Here is a 21,047-nt window from a genome sequence, read left to right on the forward strand (position 1 = left end):
GATGCTGCAGGAGGGAGAGCAACACAAAAGGTTAAGGACCCAGAAGTCAGCTTTGAGGGATTCTGCTGAGTAGCCACTGACTGACAGACAATGTGAGAAGCCCCTATGGACAAGACATCTCTTGCCTCATCTATTTGTGTAGTGCCTTGTCCAAGGGAGGCCTGATCGTCCCTGGGGCCTGTGATAACCTGGGGTGCAGTTTATGGATTCTGGGTGAGGAGATGAACTCTGTTTATGCCTGCCAGCGGCAAACCCCATGTTGATGGTAAGGCTTGCCTTTGCCTTCATCCTGGACTACAGTGCTCTCAAGTGCTGGCCCAGGCTTCACCATGACAACCTGTTAATTCCAGCCCACGGAAACACACGCTAGCTGCTACCCAGGAGTACTGGGCTGCTGTGGGGGAGGTCACCTTGGCAGTGGGCACCTGATGGAGTCTGGCTGGGGAGATGCATGGAACTGGAAAGTGATAAAAGGGCAGGAACTAAGCCATATACCCTCTCTTGGCTTATGCACCAGAAAACTCAGGAGCAGCTGCTGGCACTAAGGCTCTCCTGACCCTATTTTCTTAAACAGAGGACTGCCAGGGACTGCCAAGGGAAACGTGAGCTAGAATCAAGACCTATGCATTTAGGATTCTGGTTGGGTTTCCCCTAATGATATCTGCAGTCTTGTGCACTATCCTCTAAGTAAAAGCTATGGCATGCTTAGAGACGGTGTGCAGAGCCTATCTGTGTCAGGACATACGCTTGCTCCCATCTCTCACATCCCTCATAAAGAGCTGTGCTGAAAAGCAGCAGGCTCCCACCCATGGTTAGGTACCAGGAAAGAGTTACAGTGGGACTGAGGAGTCAGGTCTGGTCCCTTGAGGACGATAGTTGGACTGAGAGGAGTGAGAGAAGGGGGCTGCACTCCAGGAATGTGTCCACAGACCCCAAACTGAAGAGCAGACTTGACTCCGCGTTTGGGATAATGTGTCTGGGTGCCCCGACAGCAAGCCGTTCAGCTGCCAACAGGGGGTACTCAACCAGGTGCTGGGGGGGGGAGTCCTATAATATAGATGTTAAATACATTATCACTGCACATTAAGAAGGTAGAGAGAGCTAGACCGGGACCACATGTTTGAGCGGTGAATGCGTTGGCAACTCAAAAGGGCCCCTGGCTCTTCCATGTAATACAACCTTGCAGACTGGCAGTGGCTTATCCCTTATGGACAATCAGATCTGAAAAGCCATCTATCACGCGGTGCTGCCCCCAAGATTACGGATGGCTCCCTCATTACATGCCACGGCTTCCTCCCCATTACTCATTGTTTGAACAGTGGTATTGCCCAAAGGCTCCATGCGGCAGGGCATTGATCTCGGCAGGAAAGACATGCATTAAGAGTTCACTTGCAGCGTGGGTTTCTCTTTCAGATGTTTTCCCTACCCTCGAAGCAGGTGAGAAGTGACTTCGTGTCTGTGCTAGGTACGAGGATGTCCCGATTCCCATGTAGGGCAGGCATAAAAGGAAGCACTGAGAAACCTGAACGAAGAAACCTAGTGCTTCTTCCAGAAGATTACTCGGGTCCTTGTCGAGGTTAGCGAGCTGAAGAGGCCTGTTAGTGACACTAGGCCCAGCAGAACCTCCTGCGTGGCACACTTTGACATCTACCTGTTACATGTGTGGGTCTCCACCTCACAGCAACGATGAGCATCTGGCTCAGCAACTTCTCATGTTACTTCCTAGAGTTTTTGCTCAGACATCACTGTGGGGCACGAACAGTGAAAGCAGTCAGGAGACCAGGAGAGGTGCCACTGGATAAAGCACTGGCTTGGGAAGCAGAAGATCTGATCTCTGCCACTGAGCTACTATGTGACCTTGGGTGAGTCACTCTGCCGCTCAGCAACTGCTCTCCTGCCTTTCGTCTGTTAGGTTTAGTGACAGTCTCACTCGGTGCGTGGACGGGATCTGGCACAACAGGGTCCTGAACTCAGTATAAACGACAACACTAGATGAGCAAGAAGTGGCCTTGTTCTCTCTCACCTGCTGCTGCTCAGAGTCAGCACTGCTGCCTGTTGCTGAGGCAATGCTGTATTTTATGCCATCCCCTCAGAGCTCACACAATGCAGCCCAAGGCAGCTCAGCTCTCCGGGTCTGCAAGCATACGAGTGTATGGGAAAAACATGCCTTCCCTCCTCAGCTCCCCCGGCTACTTCCAGCCAGTAACTTGTCTGGCTTCATTAATAGCAATTAGCCTATTACCCGGCAAGGATGTAAAACCCTGGCTCCCAAGTCCCACTGCAGCACCTGCCTTGAGAAATGCTATGTGGCTATGAACTGGTAGCATTCAGCATCTTCTCGGACTGTTTCAAACCCAAATATGGGCAAAACACTCAGTTTTCCTTTCATTAATAGTGTTCCCCATCCCACAGGACAGAGGTGGTCGCTTGCTACCTTAAAAGAAACTCTGTCACCATGGCTGTGCCTGTGTCATTTGCTTTGGGTCTGTTTGGGGCAATGGAGAAACAATAGAAGGGAAAGAAGAGGAAGGAAATGTGTCTATCGGAGTCCCACTGCCCCCTGCCGGGCAAAGCACAGCAGGACACGTGTGTGTGCAGCAGGTGCCGTCTACCCAAACAAATTAGCAGAGCTCACCAGGGGACAGTCTTTATTTTTAGTCCAGTGTAATGACATGCACCAGCCCTCTGTTGCAAATGCTTAGCTCAGTCTCCCCTGTTGCTTGGCTTTATACAAAAGGAAGACTGGGAAAATGTCTCTGAAAGGAAGCCAACGGCGTACAGTGCAACGGGAACACTGGCTAGATGGATGGCGGGCTCTTTATGTAGGGCTATGTACAGCAAGGACTGGGGAAACGCAGCTCTGCCTGATCTTTTGCTCAGATTGAGTGATGAATGTAGTCTCTAGAGTCCTTAATTCATATGCATGGCTTCTGCTCAGGCTCATCTGAGATGTGCATTTGACTCGAGGGCTGGGAATGAACCCCTGGGAGGTGAATGACAGAAAAGATGCTGTTCCAGAAAATGGGAGAAGCTCAAGAGAGGAAGGAGACAGAAGAAAGGTGGCAAAATCCCCCCCAGAAAATTGACCTGCAAGAATAATAAAGAAACCCTGGGGAGTTATTCCGAGGGATAAAATCTGTGCCTGATGAGAAATTGTGAGGAAGAGTGAAGTGATGGAAGGTCCCCTGGGAAGGAGAGGCCAGCATGTGCCATGCACATGAGAGCTCACAATTGGTTGTGATGGGGAGCATGCACACAGCAGGGGTGACCATCATGCCCACTCTAAATGTCTGTCCCTGGTTACAGTCACTGTGAAGATCCACGGCTGACATGAAGTAACCAGGTTGTCTTTCAAGAAGGAAACTTTTTGGGCTCCTATACACATGCAGGGCGGCTGCTCCGACCCGCTGTAATTACAGTGCAACAGCGCAGACTCAATTAATGGAGTCTGCTGGAGCACAGTAATTACTACGCTCCAGGAGATTGCAGTGCCACGTGTATCAGCATCCCCGTACTGAAAAATGGCGGTGGGGTGCTTTAAATCGAAGCTTGTTTGACGGTGAGCTTTAGTTCAAAGCACCCCACTGACATTTTTCAGCATGGGGATGCTGATACATGTGATGCTCTGAGCACTTGTAATTAGCTGTGCTAATTAAACCATCCTCTCACCCTCTTGCAGCATGTCTATAAATGCCCGTTGGTTCTAAGGAAAAACACAGCATCACTTTCAGATATTTTTTTTTGGAGAGCAGCATTTTTGAGGGAACTGGATTTGCTCCCATTATTTCTGTCCTCACGGGTATCTGAGCATCATGCTACATCTACTGCCAGGGAAAGGAAATTCTCCAACAGGGTCCCAAAATGGGGGGTGGGGGCACTGGACTGGCAGGATTGTGCTATCATTACTGTATCAGTCCTGGCTTAAGACATGAGTGCAGATCAACATCTGGGTGGAAGCAGTCAACACAGGTAGAGCTGTCCAGATAAAGGTCTCTTGGTTGATTTCCATCTGGCACACCTCCAAACAACGCCTTGGGGATGCTGACATGGGATCAGCAACTGAGGGGTGAGGGGTCAGATCTAGGAAGCGACATGCCTGAAGACACTTCTGTGCCACAAAGCCACCCAAGGCTTTCTCAAGTGAATGCTCCAGTGCCCTCTTCAACAATGCTGTGGTACTAGGAAGAGGCTAGATGTGTTTGGTTTCAGTGCAGTGACTCCACTCACTGAGTTATACCCAGTGGCCTGATGTGCACATGGTTCAGTGAAAGTTGCAGTGATTTGCCTACAAGCCATCCCCACTGTACCTCCGTGGAAGCCAATGGATGAAGTTGCCCCAAAAGTAAAAGGCTGACGCAAGCCTTTCAGTCCATTGGTCTAGCGTGGTTATAGCCTGCCTGCCTCGATAGCCAGCATCACACAAGGGAGAGATGAAGGTAGTGTTGCATGCAACTGCCAGGTACCCATTTACAGGTAGGTCAGTTGGGGGAAGGTTTGGGATGAGGCCTGAACTACTCTGCTATATAAGGAATATAAAGAGCCATCAGGTATTTGAATCAAGTCCTTCTGGCAGGGAAGTTGGGAGGCAGTTCTGCTATGCTCATTAAGCATTCAGGTTGTTATCGTGACGTCTGTGCATGTGAGACCAATGGAGGGAAGCTGCTCTGTTCCGCAGAGCTGCCCCAACCTTTGCAGAATATACACAAAACCATTTAAACACGGGCCTGATGTTGCAAAGGAGCGTTGCAATGTCGCAGACCCATGGCACACTGCCCCAGAGGGGACTACCCTGCCCTGAAGCAAGATGAGAGGCCCTGGTCCTGGACCCCATTGGGATGAGATCGTACTAGAGACAAAAGCAGCTGAGGGCAAGAGGGAAAAGTTTTACAAATGAGACGAAGCATCAGATTTACAATCTATACCAAGCCATCAAGAAACTGGAGATGCCTGTAGGTTGGTTTGTGGTGCCCTCTGCTGACAAAAGAGTTACATTTGCCGTGAACATTAACATTAAAACCAAAGGTTTCTTCCCTTTTGGTAAGAGCTTATCCATTTATTTATGAACATTTAACCAGGCCATAAAGACAGCTTGGAAACATTTTGACAGGGAGCTGCCACACCAGATCAGACTGCGGGTCTGCAAAGAGAAAAGCATTCTCCTTCCTAACTTCTTTTTAATGCATTTTGTTTTTCTCTTTTCCTGCTGTAAGACCAGAATGGCCACATCCACATGAGTGAGGACGTTTGCTTTCCTGGAGGAAAGAAACAGCGGCACACCTTGTGCTCCTGTGACTTGTCCCCGGGGAATGCTTGTGCCATGTGCCCTCTGGCACAGGGCAGGTTGCCCCAGGTGGGGTAGGGGATGCTGGCTTTAGTAGCCTTTCCTGGGATGCTGGGGGCCTCCTGGGTTTGTTTGCTTTTTTAAAGGGCTGGAGCTGGGGTGGGCAGGCCAGCCTGGGGGTGGGGGTTGGGGAAGCTCATGTAGAGCCTCCCATGCAGCGTGGGGCAGTGGGGATTGCCCCCCTGCCTGGCAGAAGCCGGTGAATCTGGGGCTTTTTTTTAAACAAGCGGGAAGTGGGCTGGGCAGGGCAGCTGTGGTGGGGGCTGGGGGGGGAACAGCCAGGGGATGGGAGCTGGCAGGGGTCCCCCCATGGTCCCCTCTCCCCCCTTCCAGCCTTCCCTCCCCCACCCCTACTTACCAGCTCCGAATCCGGGTCCGGTTCTCTGCTGCAGCCACTGAGGACTGCCCGAATCGCTGAAGCTCTCCGAATCTTCTCTGAATCGATTCGGAGAGCTTCGACTCAATTCAGACCTTTTAACTGGTTCCCTGATTCAATTCAGATTCGGAGATTCGGCCTCTGAACTGGGCCGAATCTCCTCCGAATCAAATCAGCGCCCAAAGCTTCACGCAGCCCTAGTGGTTAGAGCAGGGACCAAAACCCCTTTGTCTCTTGCCCAGTTCGACCTTATTGGGAAACCCAGGGCACACCTTCAGGGGACACCCATTTTCTTGTCATCATGGACCCTCCTGAGAGGGTCCATCTTTGGCTTATGGAGTGGAACAAGCAGACTATATTTACCAGGCTTGTTTTGTGTGTGGGGGGTGGAAATCTCAGAAAAAAATCTGAAATTTCTTCCTTCCATTCAGGATGCGTCAATAAAGTGATTCAAAACAGAAATATCTGTAATTTCAAATCTATGGAGGAGTTACTTTTTGGGAGAATTACTTCCCTTCCTTGTTTTCATCCTAAGGTTCATTGTCAGTGGGAAAAAATAAAAGAAAATAATCTGAACTATTTTTGTTTTGAATAATGATGAAGGGAAGTGGAATACTGTCACTGATACAAACATTTTTTAAATTTAAAATGTAATATAATTATTAATTATTATGCATCATTGCCAAATACAACAGCTTTCTGTTGCTAAGGCTTTCTGGCTTCCCGGCAATACTTATGACATATTCCTGGGAGGATTTCTGCTCAGCACAAACACCCCAATTCTGCCACTTTCCATGTAATCTTAGGTCAGGCAAATATTTACATTCTGACAAACAAGCAGACCTGCTAACCTGAGTAATCTCACCGGTTTCAGGGGTGTTAAATTCACATGCTCAACTGAAATAATAAATTATTCACATGACTCAGCTTTGGAATAAGGACATTTTCATTATCCATTGCCCCTTTTTCCCCCCTCCCCTCCCTTTTTCCTCTCAGAGATGAGCCAAGTTCATGTACAGCACTAACGCGTGATAAAAAGGACTTTGCTGTCTGAATGAATAGCATCTCCACGGCACTCTATGAACGGACATGTGTATAAGATCAGTAACTGCCAGAAACATGAGTAGGGTGTAGGGAGGGAGCCATAAGCCAGTTGCACTTCTTTCCCCAGAAGTGGCTGGTTTCCCAGACAGCACCAGGGGAAGTTTTCTTGGTATTCTGCCTTTACCCTAAGCTAGAGAGACCAGCAAGTAGCAACAGGCATGGCCCAGTGAGTCCTCAGTCCCTCTGATGAGACTGCATACAGGCTAGCTGGTGTCTGTCGGTGGAAACCTCTCCGCTAAGAACTGGGCTGACGCTCAGCAGCCACCGGAAGGGAACTGCACCCAGGCATCCCTACCTGTTCTCAGCTGGCATCAAGGTGAAGGGAGCACAGCCCTACGACAAATGGTTACGCACTGGAGCCATACCTACAGGAGAAGGTTACTGAGCAGATGCTGCTCTCACCCTGCTCCGTGCAGGTGACATCCTAAATCAGAAGGAGCATTAGCATGTTTATGTGGCACCAGAAGCCATATCTCTGGCTGGCAGGCAGGCTAACTAGCATTAGTGCTCATGAGCCTTTCTGAAGACCCTTGCAGAGGCAGCTCCAGACACTGCGCTCCTTGTTTAGGAAGCAACCTCTGCAGGGCATTGCAGTGTTTGGCAAAGTCACTGCCTGGCACAGGATGTTTGCTGGGTACACATGTCCTGTTGGACTCAGGGACTGGGTGGTGTTTTAGAAGCAGATGTCAGCAGATAACAATGCAGTGTTAATACTCGTCAGCAGCAACTGAACCATAATTCTCCTTACTTGTGTCAATGAAGACAGCATCCACGTAGATTTTGGTACAGAAGGAGCCCAAGATAAATCCACAGGCTGGTCCGAATACCAGCATCGTAAACAGGATCCCTGCAAGGAAAAGAAGAGACAAGAGGGGAATTAAATGCGAGGCACTCTGCATTTAGTGCCCATGGACATCACTGGTAACAACGTGGGCTGGCTTCCTTTAACTGGGGCACGGCATGTTATGGAGCACTGCAGTGTCACGATGGGTCGGGCTGCGATATTATGGAAGGACTTTTACCTTCCAGGGCATAGGCAACCGTTAGGGAGTGCACGGGAGTCCACGTGTCCCCCAGACGGGGCCGGTGCCCCCCTGACGGCTGACACTGATGCTGTCAGTAGGACTGGTGCCCCCCCAGCAGGGTCAGTGGCTTCTGCAGGTGCCCCCCCAGATTCAGGAGGCACCTCATGCTCCAGGGGTGCGGTTTGAGAGTGCACCGGGTCGGTTACTAAACAAATTTGCCCAAGGCTAGGCTGGCTGGGTCACTCCCAAGGGTTCGGTGATTCAAATACAGGCCATGGGAGGCACAACTTCTCACTGGAGGCAGATTTGCGCAGGGAACTCTTCACCTATGCCCAGACGGGCTGCAATTCTGCCCCATACCAGAAAGACTTGAGAGCTTTCGGCACTGGACCCAGCCCCTTCCTGATATCCTGCTCTGCTACAGTGTGCTGTGGACAGATCCCTGCAGAACTGCAGAAACCCTCCCTCAAAGTTGCAAGCCCCTTCTCCATAAAACGCTCACAACACAACGAACCTGTGAGGCCACTCGTTTATGGCCTCTTGTCTCATCTCCTGCAATGCCTGAAGAGCACTCCCAGTTGATGATGGCTAGCCAAGTAGATGAGTGGAGACCACTGCGACTGAGCTATTCATATCTCCATTAAGAAAACAGCTAGAAATATTTATTTGCACAACCATTTGGGACTAGAAATAGGAATGTTGTATAAATATCAGACATCTCATGTGCTGAAAAAGCCGATGCCCCTGAAACCCATCAACTTCCTTCCTCAAAGCCACCATCTTCCTTCGCACCTAGAGGTGCCCCAGCATCCTAGTGTTCAAATGGGACTGGGGAGCCTGTCTCAGAGAGACCAAATGAACCCTAACTGTGGCCTGGTGAGGCTGGTTTTATCATGCTAGTGAGGCTGGGATGCTTCCCCCAAGCTGAGCTCTGCATATCAAACTTACACCACCGTTTGGCAAACATCTCTTGCTCCTCTGTAAAATCATCTGCATGTGCTCCCTGTGGTCACCTTGACATACTGAAGATCTGTAATACACCTCAGCATGTCAACTGCAGCCTTTCAGTCTTTTCGTCTAAACCCATCATTTAATGGACTTGCATTTTCTCAGAGTGAGGTTCAGCAATCAGAGAATCCATCAGAGGAGATTAAAAAAAAAACAAAAAAAAACAGTGGTCCTTTAATACCCTGACAGAAGAGGATTTGACTGGAGGAAAACCACATCCCCTGGAGAAAGCCTCAGCAGGCAGAGTATGTCTGGTCAGAAATAACTTCTTCCTAATAGTTACCACTTGGGTGGTACGTTAATTCCTTCCAGCATGCGGTTTGGCTTTAGCAAGTGCTGATGGCGCTGCATGCAGTTCAACAGTTATTCCATCCTGCCTCATGCCGGCGAACACAGCTTGCTAACACCAGAGCAGAAATCAATGGCAGCAGGGGGAGAGAGAGAAAAAGGGAGAGGCAGGGGAAGTTTCAGAGGACACTTTGTAAGTGATGGGAAAGAAAGAGTGGCTTGTGGCTATGGCCCTAGGCTCAGGGCCCTTTTCTATCAGAAACTTCCTATGTGATGTAGAACAAGTCACCTGGGTTTCTCTGTGCTGGATCTGGCACATGCGACTGCAACATGGGCACGAATCACCAACTAGGACAGGTACCAAAAGCAGGGTGGAGCTGGTGACATGCATGTCCCCTGAGTCCTGGGGTCCTGTCAGGCCTGTGCTGAAGCTTGCCCATCACCTCTGTACTGCAGGTGATCCTAGTGAGTTCGATGTAAGCAAGTAGTTAGGTCGAGCTCAGTGCAGATGTACTCAAGAAGGGGGTTTTCAAAAACCCATCCTCTGAAATCCAGTGGAAGATCCACGGGGCTGATGGAAGGACACATGCAATAGTGAGCGCGAGGGGCCCAGGCACTGTGGGGACGGGAGGGAATCTATGTCATGGAGCCAAAGGGGCAGGAAAGAAAATTACACTGAGTGGGAGATGTGGAAGAAAAAGGCAACTTGCTATTAGTGCAAAAATGCCCGAAGGGAACTGGCATCATGGGAGACATGGTGGGGGAAGCGTCTCTGGAGTTACTGGGGAGCCAGTGGAGTGGTTTGTAGATGGCAGTGACACTGGGAGGGGAGTGAAGGTAGAGGAGGAAAGAGTCACTCTTCTCACAGTAGGAGAGAGGGGTGAGGACAGCTGGAGCAATGGGCTTGGATCTATGTGAAGAGTCGTGCCAGCACAGTGCCATTAATGAGGCGCACTTGTGGTACTCAACATCTGACCTGTGGACCAGAGCCGGCCTGCAAGGCCATGTCATCCAGTCCACACGTATGTACATTTGGCAGAGGGGGAGCACTGGCGGAGCTAATGGCTGGTCCCCTTCTGCCAATACCTGGACTCAAGGGATCCCTGTGGGCCAGATGACGTGGCCCTTGCACTAGATCGTGGTAGCACGCGGTGAGGCCAGTGAGTGGGGTCACTCTGTAGCCAGGTCTGCTGCATGCAGTCAGGCCAGATCCAACTCACAGGGTATAGGGCCATGCATGAAATTGGGCTGGTGCACCAGACCACACCCACGTAGCAACCCCACGGTTGGGATCTGGCCCATGGACCAGTCCTTCCGTGGCACTGGAAGGCTGTGCACCGCTGAGCTAGACAATTCTTAGACAAAAATTGTCCTCGACATCACTGCTTGTCCTAGGGACTCTGATGGCCATGTGGCCTTTAAGCCCTCTGAGAGCCCAAGGTATGAATATACAACATGAGAAAAAAAATGCGCAAGAAGAGCAGGACTGAGCACGAAGAAAATCGTGAGAGAACCTGACTCAGTGTGAAGCTAAACCCCACTGATATCCGGAAGCAGATCATGTGCCGCAGACTGCCAGGCATGGCCCTATGCTGCCTCCCAGGATACTCCTCACCTCAGTGCTAAAGTGAGGCTTCCCATGGCTGACCTTCATCTCTATGTGCCTTAGCAGTGTACCACACACATGGTAGACAGCATCAGCACCCACTCAAACTAAACTGCAAGGCCCCAAAGGGAACAAACAGAAGGAGCGAGTTTTGCAATGGTGCCCAGATTTCAGCAGTACATGTGAGCACAGCACTTCATCACTGGACAAGGCTCAGTGGCCTCGCAGCCAGCAGCAGCAAAGAGCACGTGCATGCATCGACCCATGTAGTGTTGAACCGTAATAACTTATATATATGCTGCTCTAGGAGTGACAACAACAGTTGTGCTAGACAACAGCAGTATAGGCAAACTCAGATAGCACGAGTCCTCTTTATATCACACCCCACCTATTATCACACATTTCAGTTTCTGAATTCTATACTATAGCAGCGTCAGACATGTAGGGGCACTCAATGTTGTGGGGGAAGAGATGAGTGGGGGCAGCGTGAGATGGTCTGTACACTCAGCGGCAGGGAATATGGCCCACCCAAGAAACTCAGTTGGACACCCCTACCATACGTCAGAGTGCAAAAACCCTTACCTCCATGTATTGTGACTCTGGATATTGTCAAAAACTGAAGCAATCTTCACTGGGTATCCAACACTGTTCGTTGCTATCCAACAATGTTCCAAAGAGGAGTTGGATAGCAGAGCATTCCTGTCAAAGGAATTTGCCTTGTTGAAGAAATACATGCAAACACCATGCCATTCTCTGCTGCTTGTTTTAAATCCTAAAACAGGCTGGTCAAGGGCTTGCCCAGGACCTGGGAATGTGGGGTACCAGCAGGGCCCAAGCACAGCTTGTCCACAGATTTCCTGTCTCATGTGTGACTTCCTCATGGTCAAATTCCATAAATGCACACGTAGTTCCACAGTATGGTGACTTATAGAGCTTGTTTGTGACCCTCTTGGAAAAAAGGACAAAAAAATGAATGAAAGGATCAGAATGGGCCAAGCTCAAGGGTTATATTGTACTCAAACAGCATAGCCCTTGAAGGAACGGGCACATGGGCTGAGGAAGGAATGAATTTTGTCGCTCGGAGTATTTCAATACAGGCATGAGTCCCCACTACTGTTGTGCCAGACGCTATGAATGCAAGAACCTGAACCACAGCTTGGTTGGACTGTAATGGCAGAGCGTGGATTAGAAGGAAAGAGCTCAGGAGGAGGAAAGACAGTTCAGCATGTGGAGGAGAAGGGTCAACTTGCAAAGAATAAAAAGACAATGGACTTCCAAGAGCTGAGAGAAGGTGCTGCGAGGTTTGTGGCTGTTCTGTGTAAAGGCTGAGGACTCAGGTATCCTTTAAAAGCAAAAAGATAAATGTGTTCAAAAAGATCTGACACTGTGTGTGTGCACGTCCACAAGTGTGAGCGAGGGAATACGTACAACCTTTTCCCATCAGCACCTAATATATGATAGATGTACCCCTTTTTCACTGAAGTATTTGTCCTACTGCTCTTCAGAAACAAAACCAAGCCAAGATATTAAAAACTTCCAAGTACTCTGTGTCAGAGACAGAAGCCTGGACTATCCTTTTGACTCTAAAATTCCCCGCTAGAGGGAGCTCAGGAATAGGATAAAGTGTCTGATAAAAGGACTGGGAACTACAGTATTTTACAAGACAGTAAATGATCTTTTCACACTCCAGTTATCAGCATAAAGCAAAGCAAACACATTCAGTTAAATAAATTGTAGTTTCACTTCCCTTAAAGTAGCCTTAGAACAAGGCCGTAACAGGCTCTCCTCACCTCTCTCTCTAATTCCACGTACCGCCCTCAAAGTAATGACAATACAATAACAATACCTTTCATTTTAAATAGCAATAGTTTGGCTGGCCACACTACGCACTGTATGTAATTACATTATTGTAATTACACTATATGTAATCCTGAAGGATCCCCAATGAGGCCTGCCATGGCAGAAATTAAGAGTGTGCAATGATGTGCAACAGCTTGGGACAGAGCATGAACACAGCACAGATAAGTCCTGGGTGGACTTTAGAGGAACAGGTATGCCCAGCGCAGCCCTTCCCTTCCAAGAAATACCTCACAGTCCTTATTCATGCTCACTCCTTAGGAACTTGCTTTCCATCTTGCCCTCCAGCAACACGGATATCAGGAGGAACAGGGTCTATTTATTTGCAAACAGCCCCGAATCAACCTCCTCCCGCCTGCTGTGGATATGAAGGCAGGGCAGAACTCAAGGCCACTTGAACATGCGGACAGAAATGTGTGCTTCGAAGCAGGCAGCAATCCATCCTCAAGAAGAAAGAGGGTCAAACCCATGGTAAAACTCCCTCTTGGAGCGACAGACAAGGCCTGGCCAAAAGACGGATTACAGCCAATTTCCTTCGGTTACCCTAGTATTGGCTTTATTCTTCTAACTTAAAATTTCCTGATACTCTTATTAAAGCCCCACCGTAACCGTTTTCTCTTCCCTGGAAAACTTTCAGGTTGCAAATTATTTTTCCAGCCCAACCTGAGAAAGAGTTAAAAATGCAAAAAACATTCATGAACTCCACAAGACAAGAAGTTTTCCGGCAGGGTCAAGCCGATCCTCTTGTGCTGGTGATCTGAAGCTCTTCATTTCAGTTTTGACTTTTACGTGTTCATTTTTATGAAATAATTACTATACATTTTGACATCAAGAGCCATTGAAAAATGGAAGAAAACACATTTTTTAAAATGGCAAAGTAGGTGGTTTCAATCATTTTGAAACGTCCTCCCCATCAAAGTCTTTCTGAAATGAGAAACTCAATAAAAAACGTCCACAAGAATGGCTTCAGTTTGGACTTTTCCTAATAGGAACATGGTTTGGATTGAAAGTCTCCTAACCAGTTCTAGTCGGGAACAGAACACAGCACTTGGGTGGCATTTTTGCAATTAAAGATCTCAAAGCATCTTGCAAAGGGGAAAGGAGGGGGAATAATGACTGCACGTAAGAGGAAGCTGAGGTGCAGAGCAGTGAAGAAAGTTGCCTGGAGTCGCACAGCAGGTGAGTGGCGCTGCTGGAGAATGGCCCATTCAACGAATGGATTTAAGCCTCACCATGAAACACAGACAGCCTTGGGGCGAGCCTGGCCACACAGCCATGGCTGAGGGAGATCTTTGCCTGTAGCGAGAGTCAGGAGGAAGGCTTGCTGTGATTTACTGGAAGGAGTTCAATGACCCACAGCAAAGATCCTGGAAGCAAGATGCCAAGGCAAATGACACAGAGAGGGGCTCCATCCCTGACCCCCTCTGCTCAGCATGCTGTTAGAGGCCTTGGTCTGTGCTGGCTTCCAGCTAGAGATCAGAGGGGAAAGTGCAGTTAAAGTGCATGGTCTGGGCTGGTAAAATGGTGCCTACTGCACAAGATGCAGAATAAGAAGTCACTTGCTTCAAACCCATGAAGAGGCCAGTTCCTCTGCACAGAGGAGTGTGAGCCTTGCAAGTGTGGTCACGGCAATGGTGAGGGAGACAGGGTTGTGATCTCTCCTGGGACGCCTCAGAAGGAGACTCACCTGCCGCTTCGCTGATCTGGCAGCTGCTTCACAGGAGGCTGGAGCGCAGGGACCCCAGGTTGGACCTCGGACAAAAGGGGTGGGAGATGATCGTATTTCAGAGCCCTGCCAACAAGCAGCAGGTGTGCAGCAGGAGAGGCGTGCCAGGAAGGCAACACACTTGTACCACAATGCCATATAGGAGGCAACTGGGCAGCATCTCTCGGCAGACCAGGGGTGACTCCTGTTGAGGCGAACAGCAAGTCCCATTTTAGCCTTGTGGAAGTGACCCTTGTCACTGATCTGCACCTGGCTTTTACCCAACTGAAACCTTTTTAGGTGAAAGATCAAGACAAAATTACTTTTTCTTAACATACCCACAGGTCCACAATGGGTTGTATATTTTTTGGATTGCTCCTTACAAAGCGTGGAGATACAGGGTCTTGATTTGGTCAGGGAAAGCCTTTCAGCACACGCTTAACTTGAATGATCAAGTGGAAAGGAGCCTGCCCCTCCAGCGCTCTGCGGCATATGGAGCCCAGCAGCAGGGAGCAGGCCTGCCCCAGGCAAGAGAATATGGGAAAGAAAAAACGAACAACGGGGTTGAGGGGCGAGATGCCACAGCAGGGACGGTGAGGTGCCACGGGAGGAAAATAAATACAGAAGCAGCTGCATTTATTTAGCAAGGATCCCTCAGTTGTCAGCAACCTTTTATCGCGCCTGTCAGAAGCCAAGGTAGAAAAGGACATCCGTATCAAAAAGGTATGAAGGTGATACCCTTGGGGCTACGATCAAGCAAAGTAACAGTTTCTTTTAAGGGGTCTCAGTAACCAGGTCCTTCATCTAAAGGATGCCATCTGGGGTACATTTAGTGGCGCTGGTTTAACTGACCAGCTGCAATGGAGGATCCTGTGTTTGTTTCCTCCTGTACTGTTGCAAATTATTTTAGGTTTTAAAAAAAAAGGATCACAAAGTTGGGAATGGATTCACGAAGCTCATGTGAAGAGGGGTGATTCAGCACCCTGGGCAGAGATGTCAGAGAAGAGGCAGGGGTAGGGGAGAGTCCGTACCAGAGGCCCAGAGACCTCAGCTGCCCAAAGACTTCCCTCGCACCAGCAGAGACGGCTGCTTTGGCCACAGCCACACAGGTCCTTGGGTGCTGCCCCCTCCAAATCAGCCTCCAAAGCCGAGGTCCCACTTGCCAGCCCTAGCTGTGCTCCTGATGTTAAGAGAAAAAACCAGTGCTAATCTAGGGCGAATCTCAAACAGGATTTGAACAGGCAGCCTTCTGTGATAATTTCTCCACCTATCGACTAACAATATAGATGAATAAATAAAAGCAGCGCAGAACATTTAGGCGTCACATTGGTCAGCAGAGGGGGCTCTTGCCATCTCAAGAATTTAGCCGAGGGAGAAAGAAACTGATATAAAATTTCAACACAGGCTCTCCATGCAGGCTATACCGTTCAGACAAAAATCCTCCCCGAGCTCCTACCCTCCTCTGCAATCAGGCTGAAGCTATTTTCTAGCTGTTTGGCTCTTTCGCCCGGAGCGACTGGAGAGTCTGACACCTTGGGACTGTATAATTAAGGTGTAATTTGTGTGGTGCTGGGAGTATGCAAAGCCACAAACTGCATTTGAAGCTGATTAGATGTTGGAGTGAAGCTGAGGTATTTGATAACCTTAAAGGGTGTTTGCATTTCAATACCAGGAATATCGTTCCTGCTACACAACAAGATAAGCAAGGTACAAAAAACCTCTTTTTGTATACAGAAAGAAATACTATTGCCTTTGCTTGTAAGGCTTTAGAAGCCAGGGGCTGCTGGACCATTCAGGGAATCTCATTAAGACTGGGTGAATAATTAGATGTTCAACTGGCTGGATGGGACAGGATAAAAGTTTCAACCCTGTTCTGCCACTGATGCCCCGGATTTTCTTGGAGAACTTGGTCCTAAGTTTAATTCTCCCACCTTGTAAGATCAGGTGAATGCAACTCATTTTGCCACTCTTCCAGTTTTATTGTGGGTCTTGTGACATTTCCCACTTTAAGCGCCAGCCTCTTGGAGGCATGTGATTAGGTGAGATTCTCAGATTTGTTTCAAAGTACATTTCTTTCAGAGGTCATAATGCTTTTGTTCGGTTCTTTGATTTGTTGGGAAAAGGAGGCAAACCCTCCTAAATTTTTAGATTTGGGAATATTACAATTCAGACTGAGTCTGAATAACTAGTTCACTGGCAGGGAGTGGCTGGGTGCACTCATGTTTGTGGGTTCACATATATACGTGCTTGCGTGTAGACATTGATTTTCAGAGGCTGGGGTAAGCTTCCCAGCCAGGCCAACCTTGCTGGTTCCTGCATAGCATTTGAGCAAGTTGCTCCAAAAAGCCAAAAGGGGACTAGCTGCATATGGAGAGCCCCAGATAATCTCAAAGCCCTGTTTGTCCCACATTTCCTGCTGCTGGAGTGGATGCGATAGGACTGAGCCTGTGTGAACGGATTACTGGGATATATTTAACACATATTGTCATGTGCCCTTAAAGAGACACAGCCACGCTGCAGCAGCTGCCAGCCCCTGGAAGGTCTGCATGGCTTAAAAGTGCCAAATCCTCCTGCATGTGGGTTAATTACCCCCCGGCAGTTTTAGAGCGATCCCTGAAGCCCAGATCCTTAGTCAACTAGTAGAGTACCTTTGACTTCAGCATTGCTCCTGTGATTTCCACCAGCTGATGATCTTGTCCCTGACAGTGCATGGGGAGAGTAAGAGAGTAGAGGAAGAGATGCCACCAGACTGGATGACTTCCTCCTGTGGCGAAAGACCTGCTAGTCACAGTAGACCCCAGCCTTCTTGAAAGGTGGTGTGTGATGTGTTTAAAGGTATCCCGGCTCCCACGACCATTTTCTCTGGTCCCAAGAAGCTGCCACCAGGATGCAGTTCCAAAGTTATGGTAGGACTTCCCAACTCTTTGCTTCCCGGTTACTCTTCTCAGCCAGGCATGCTACCTTCGCTATTGCCTCTCTTTACCCTTGTTGTTTATGCTCAAGATGGAAATGTAGATAAGGTGATGGCTGGTTTTGATTTGTTCAGCTTCCTCAGTGCAACCACAGAAGCAAAGGGAATGGTAAAGCAACCCTGACAGATGTTTCAAAGTGCCTGCAGCTGTTAATTAATGAGGAGCTATGTTGGGATGATTCACTTTAATGTTTAGCCTCTGTTCTGATGCGGATCAAAGCAATTCCAGCCATGCGCGTGTATCAAATGAGCAGGGTAGGGGGGAAGCAGGGTGCTTTTTTTATTATTATTATTTTTAATCTGCATTGTCTCACATGTATAGACAATCAATTACAATTGCAGCTGGCTGGCAATGGCTGTTGCAGAGCACAGGACTGAGGAAGGCTGAGGGGAGATCAGAGCCAGAAACCTATGCCTTCACTATTCAGGATTAGGGCCACATTTTTAGAAAAGCTCAGCCCAGGGTGTCCTCTGTATTTCTGCAGCTACAGCTGGTGAGGTGGTTGGTCCTGAGGTGAGAGGTGTGGATAGCCAGGGGTCTTGCATACACCACAGAGCTCTTCTAGCAAACTTTGGAGTGTGTATACCCTCAAAACTGTTCAGTGCTTTCAGGACCCTCCTTTTTGCTGGCAGGCTTAGATCACCTGTGCCCCTCAGAGTAAAGCTGCGCTTCATCTTGTGACGGCTTCAGCAACTGCTGCCTTCCCAGGATGTACTTCATGCTTTGGTGGCAAAGCAAAGCCACCAGAGTACATGGATGGGCATGTGCTTTCATGGACATGGCCGCTGCTGTCCCTCACCAGACTGAGTGACATATAGACCAGGCTCAAGACTCACAGATTTTTTGTGACGGTGGGCAAATCCCTTAACCTCTTTGTGCTTTCAGTTCACTGGGGTGGCCTCTACTTCACCTCTCATGGGTCTTGCGTGCATAAAAGACTGTGATGTGTTCTGGTACTATGGTAAGAAGGGACATACACAGATCAGAGAAAGAGCACTCAAGATTTTTGTCCTCATCGCTTCTGAAAATGTTTGCCCTGATGCCAGTATCCACGTTCCTTCAAACTCAAGAGCCCATGTCCTAAAGTGCTGGCTCTCTGGCTGCAGTTGGGAAGTTAAAGCATTCCTTTTTTGACCCACTCTCATAGAAAATATATGATTGCTATCAATTATTTTGTTGGCAGTTACCACTAGTTGTGCCCACTGGGGCTCCTTTGTACCAGGCACTGCACATTTAGGTAGGGCAGAGTCGCTGCACCAAAGAACTTGCAGCAATCATGACTGTAAACCAGAGCAAGAGAGCGCAACCCATGAGTGGGTGATGGTGGGGAGGAGAAAGGATGAGGATGAAGTATTACGAACATGGGTGCTTATAGTCTAGTTGCAGGGGCAGAGTCTTTCCCAAAGTCCCTGCTTTTGTGTTTGTTACCAAATGTCATTTTGGCCTCCTCTTCTCCTCCAAACCATCATGAAATAAATCTTCTTCTCAGTGCCTGTGGAATGCACATCCCTGGGGCCTCACTTAGGGCTGTGAAGCTTGCTCAGGGATTTGGGGCTTGCTCTCCTTTGGATCCGGCCAACGAGACAAGGTCTCAGCTTGCGCAGCTCAGATGTCTGCCGTAGAGCGGTGCTTCCCCACCACCCTATAGCATAATTCGTATGCACAGCTAGACAGAAATTCGCTAACTCACTTTCTAGCACGGGAGTGAAAAGGAAAGCACCCCCATTAACTACAGTTCTATAAAGCTTCTTTAATGAATTCTACTCATTATTGTTTGGTGTCGCCAAGTGATCCCACAATGCAGCTTTGTTTCCCCTTTTATTTAATAAGCCCTGATGCTTGTATTTATTTCACCTTGGGAGGCTGATGGAGCTTTTGATTGTTCAGTAGGTGGCAGCAACAATACATACTGTGCTAGGAGTAGAGTTTACTGATAACACAAGTCCCCCAGAGCTACGGAGGGTACTAAGGCAGGCGGCTCTGAAGCATGTCGCACCAAAAAGGCGGTGGTCTCAAGTTCTTGACAGCACAGTCTGATGGACAGTTTGAATCCAAACGTAAATCCCCAAACAGGTGGCTGGAATTTTAAGCATTTACCCAGATTGTAAGTATCCCTTGAAATTCTGATTTTCAAAAGAATTTAGAAGGATCGGAGGGAGACGTCTGTTGATGCAGAGGTGCAATGGGATCTGTGTAAGCAGTTACTTTGCCTGGTGAACTATTATGAGTCTTCGATTGTTACGAAGCCTTAAATTTATTTTTTTCAGCAAATGCTTATTTCCAGCACCACCAGGGCTACATAAGAAGAGATCAACATATGACATCAACTTGATGCCTCAGGAAATTCAGAAGCACATGCAGTATTATTTGCACACACAAAGGACTGAACCCCTGTGTGGGAGCTGGGACCAGCATCTGGCCCTGAATTCACTGCTATGATAGTAATAACATTTCACAGAGCTCAGAGAAGCCTAAATTTGTCAGTCTTGCTGTGATCTCTGATACAATCTGAAGTAATGAAGACCCAGGCAAGAGGCGTGTACTACTACGTTGCTTGTACTGGCCTTTCTGTTCACCGCCTTGGCTACAAGCTAAAGCCGTTTTGCCGATTACAGCCATGAAAAAATTAATGCTCGAGGGTGGAAAAGGTGGGGGAAATAACCCAACCTATAAATCCCCTGGACATCCAAGTTCAAAACATGTGAACTAACCTAACACACTGCAGCTGGCATTGGGAATCAACTATTCCTTGAGTCCTAAATATTCTTCCCAATTAGAATTCAAACACTCTTCAAAGCAATGGAGAGGCTGCTACATTTCTATTATCAGTTATGGTAAGTATTAGCAGGAAGTTGTTTATGTTAATCAGGCCTTGGTGTGATTCATAGTAGATACTAATCCTGTAGCAAACTCCATCAGTCTCTGCACATTTAACTGAAGCAGCAAACACTCATGAAGGATTAAGAATGAGGTGGCATTGCTGAAGGACTGTTTTCTTTTCTAAGCCACATCAATTCTGCCACCCCCATCTCCTACTATTGACAGATGCTGAGCAAGTAACCTGCAAGACTTTTGGAGAGACCACAAAATTGCCTTGTGCCATGCAAGCTTTCTGTGCACATCCTCTATCTGCAGACCTATCCACCGTTTTAGTCCTTTAATGTGTAGCTTCTCGCACTGTATAATGACCCATTTCCATTATGCCGTACTATAATGTTTTCATTTATTGCTGTGATTTATGGACACCATCCGGGAAAGTATATATGCTGTGGACCACCGATCCAAATTAGCCCCTCTGTCCATTTTACATTATGCCAGAAGAGATTTACTGCTGTTTCCTTTAGTCTGAGGGCTCATATCCTGCACTGGAATTTGCCCCTGACTGTTTCCAGCAGCAGCCACTTCAGAAATGTTAAGAAGGTGTTGGCCTCAAAGTGCAGTTAACTGCAGCACACATCCCATGGCAGATCACCCTGCGAAGCACAAGGACTGGCAGACAATATGTTAATCACAGTCCTGGGCCTGAGTGGGAGGTTTCCACATTTCAAGCAAACATCTCCTATGCTAATTACTGTTGGAAGCAGCCACTAAATACACAATGGAAGATAAGGACTCTTAAATGTCAAGTATACTTAAAGGGCTGAATAATATGCTTTTGTGCGGCATTCATTCTACTATCTTCCAATCCCATCCATTAAAAAAAATACATCTTTACTGCTGTTTGATGTCGACAAAGCAAGGCAGAGTTTTGGTACAGTATCTGAC

The 21,047-nt window shown here is 48.2% G+C and overlaps 1 protein-coding gene across 1 annotated transcript in view; it reads right to left on the minus strand.

Moving 5' to 3' along the window:
• SLCO3A1 (solute carrier organic anion transporter family member 3A1) overlaps positions 1-21,047 on the minus strand; it is a 207,803-nt gene that overhangs the window by 45,704 nt on the left and 141,052 nt on the right. Inside the window, exon 3 of the mRNA XM_090028581.1 lies at positions 7,570-7,668. Coding sequence (XP_089884707.1) covers positions 7,570-7,668 — 99 coding nt within the window. The remainder of the gene's footprint in view (positions 1-7,569; positions 7,669-21,047) is intronic.

This window comes from Crocodylus siamensis, chromosome 15 (assembly GCF_052110815.1).
Source record: "Crocodylus siamensis isolate JL-2025a chromosome 15, ASM5211081v1, whole genome shotgun sequence".
NCBI classification, from domain to species: Eukaryota; Metazoa; Chordata; order Crocodylia; family Crocodylidae; genus Crocodylus; species Crocodylus siamensis.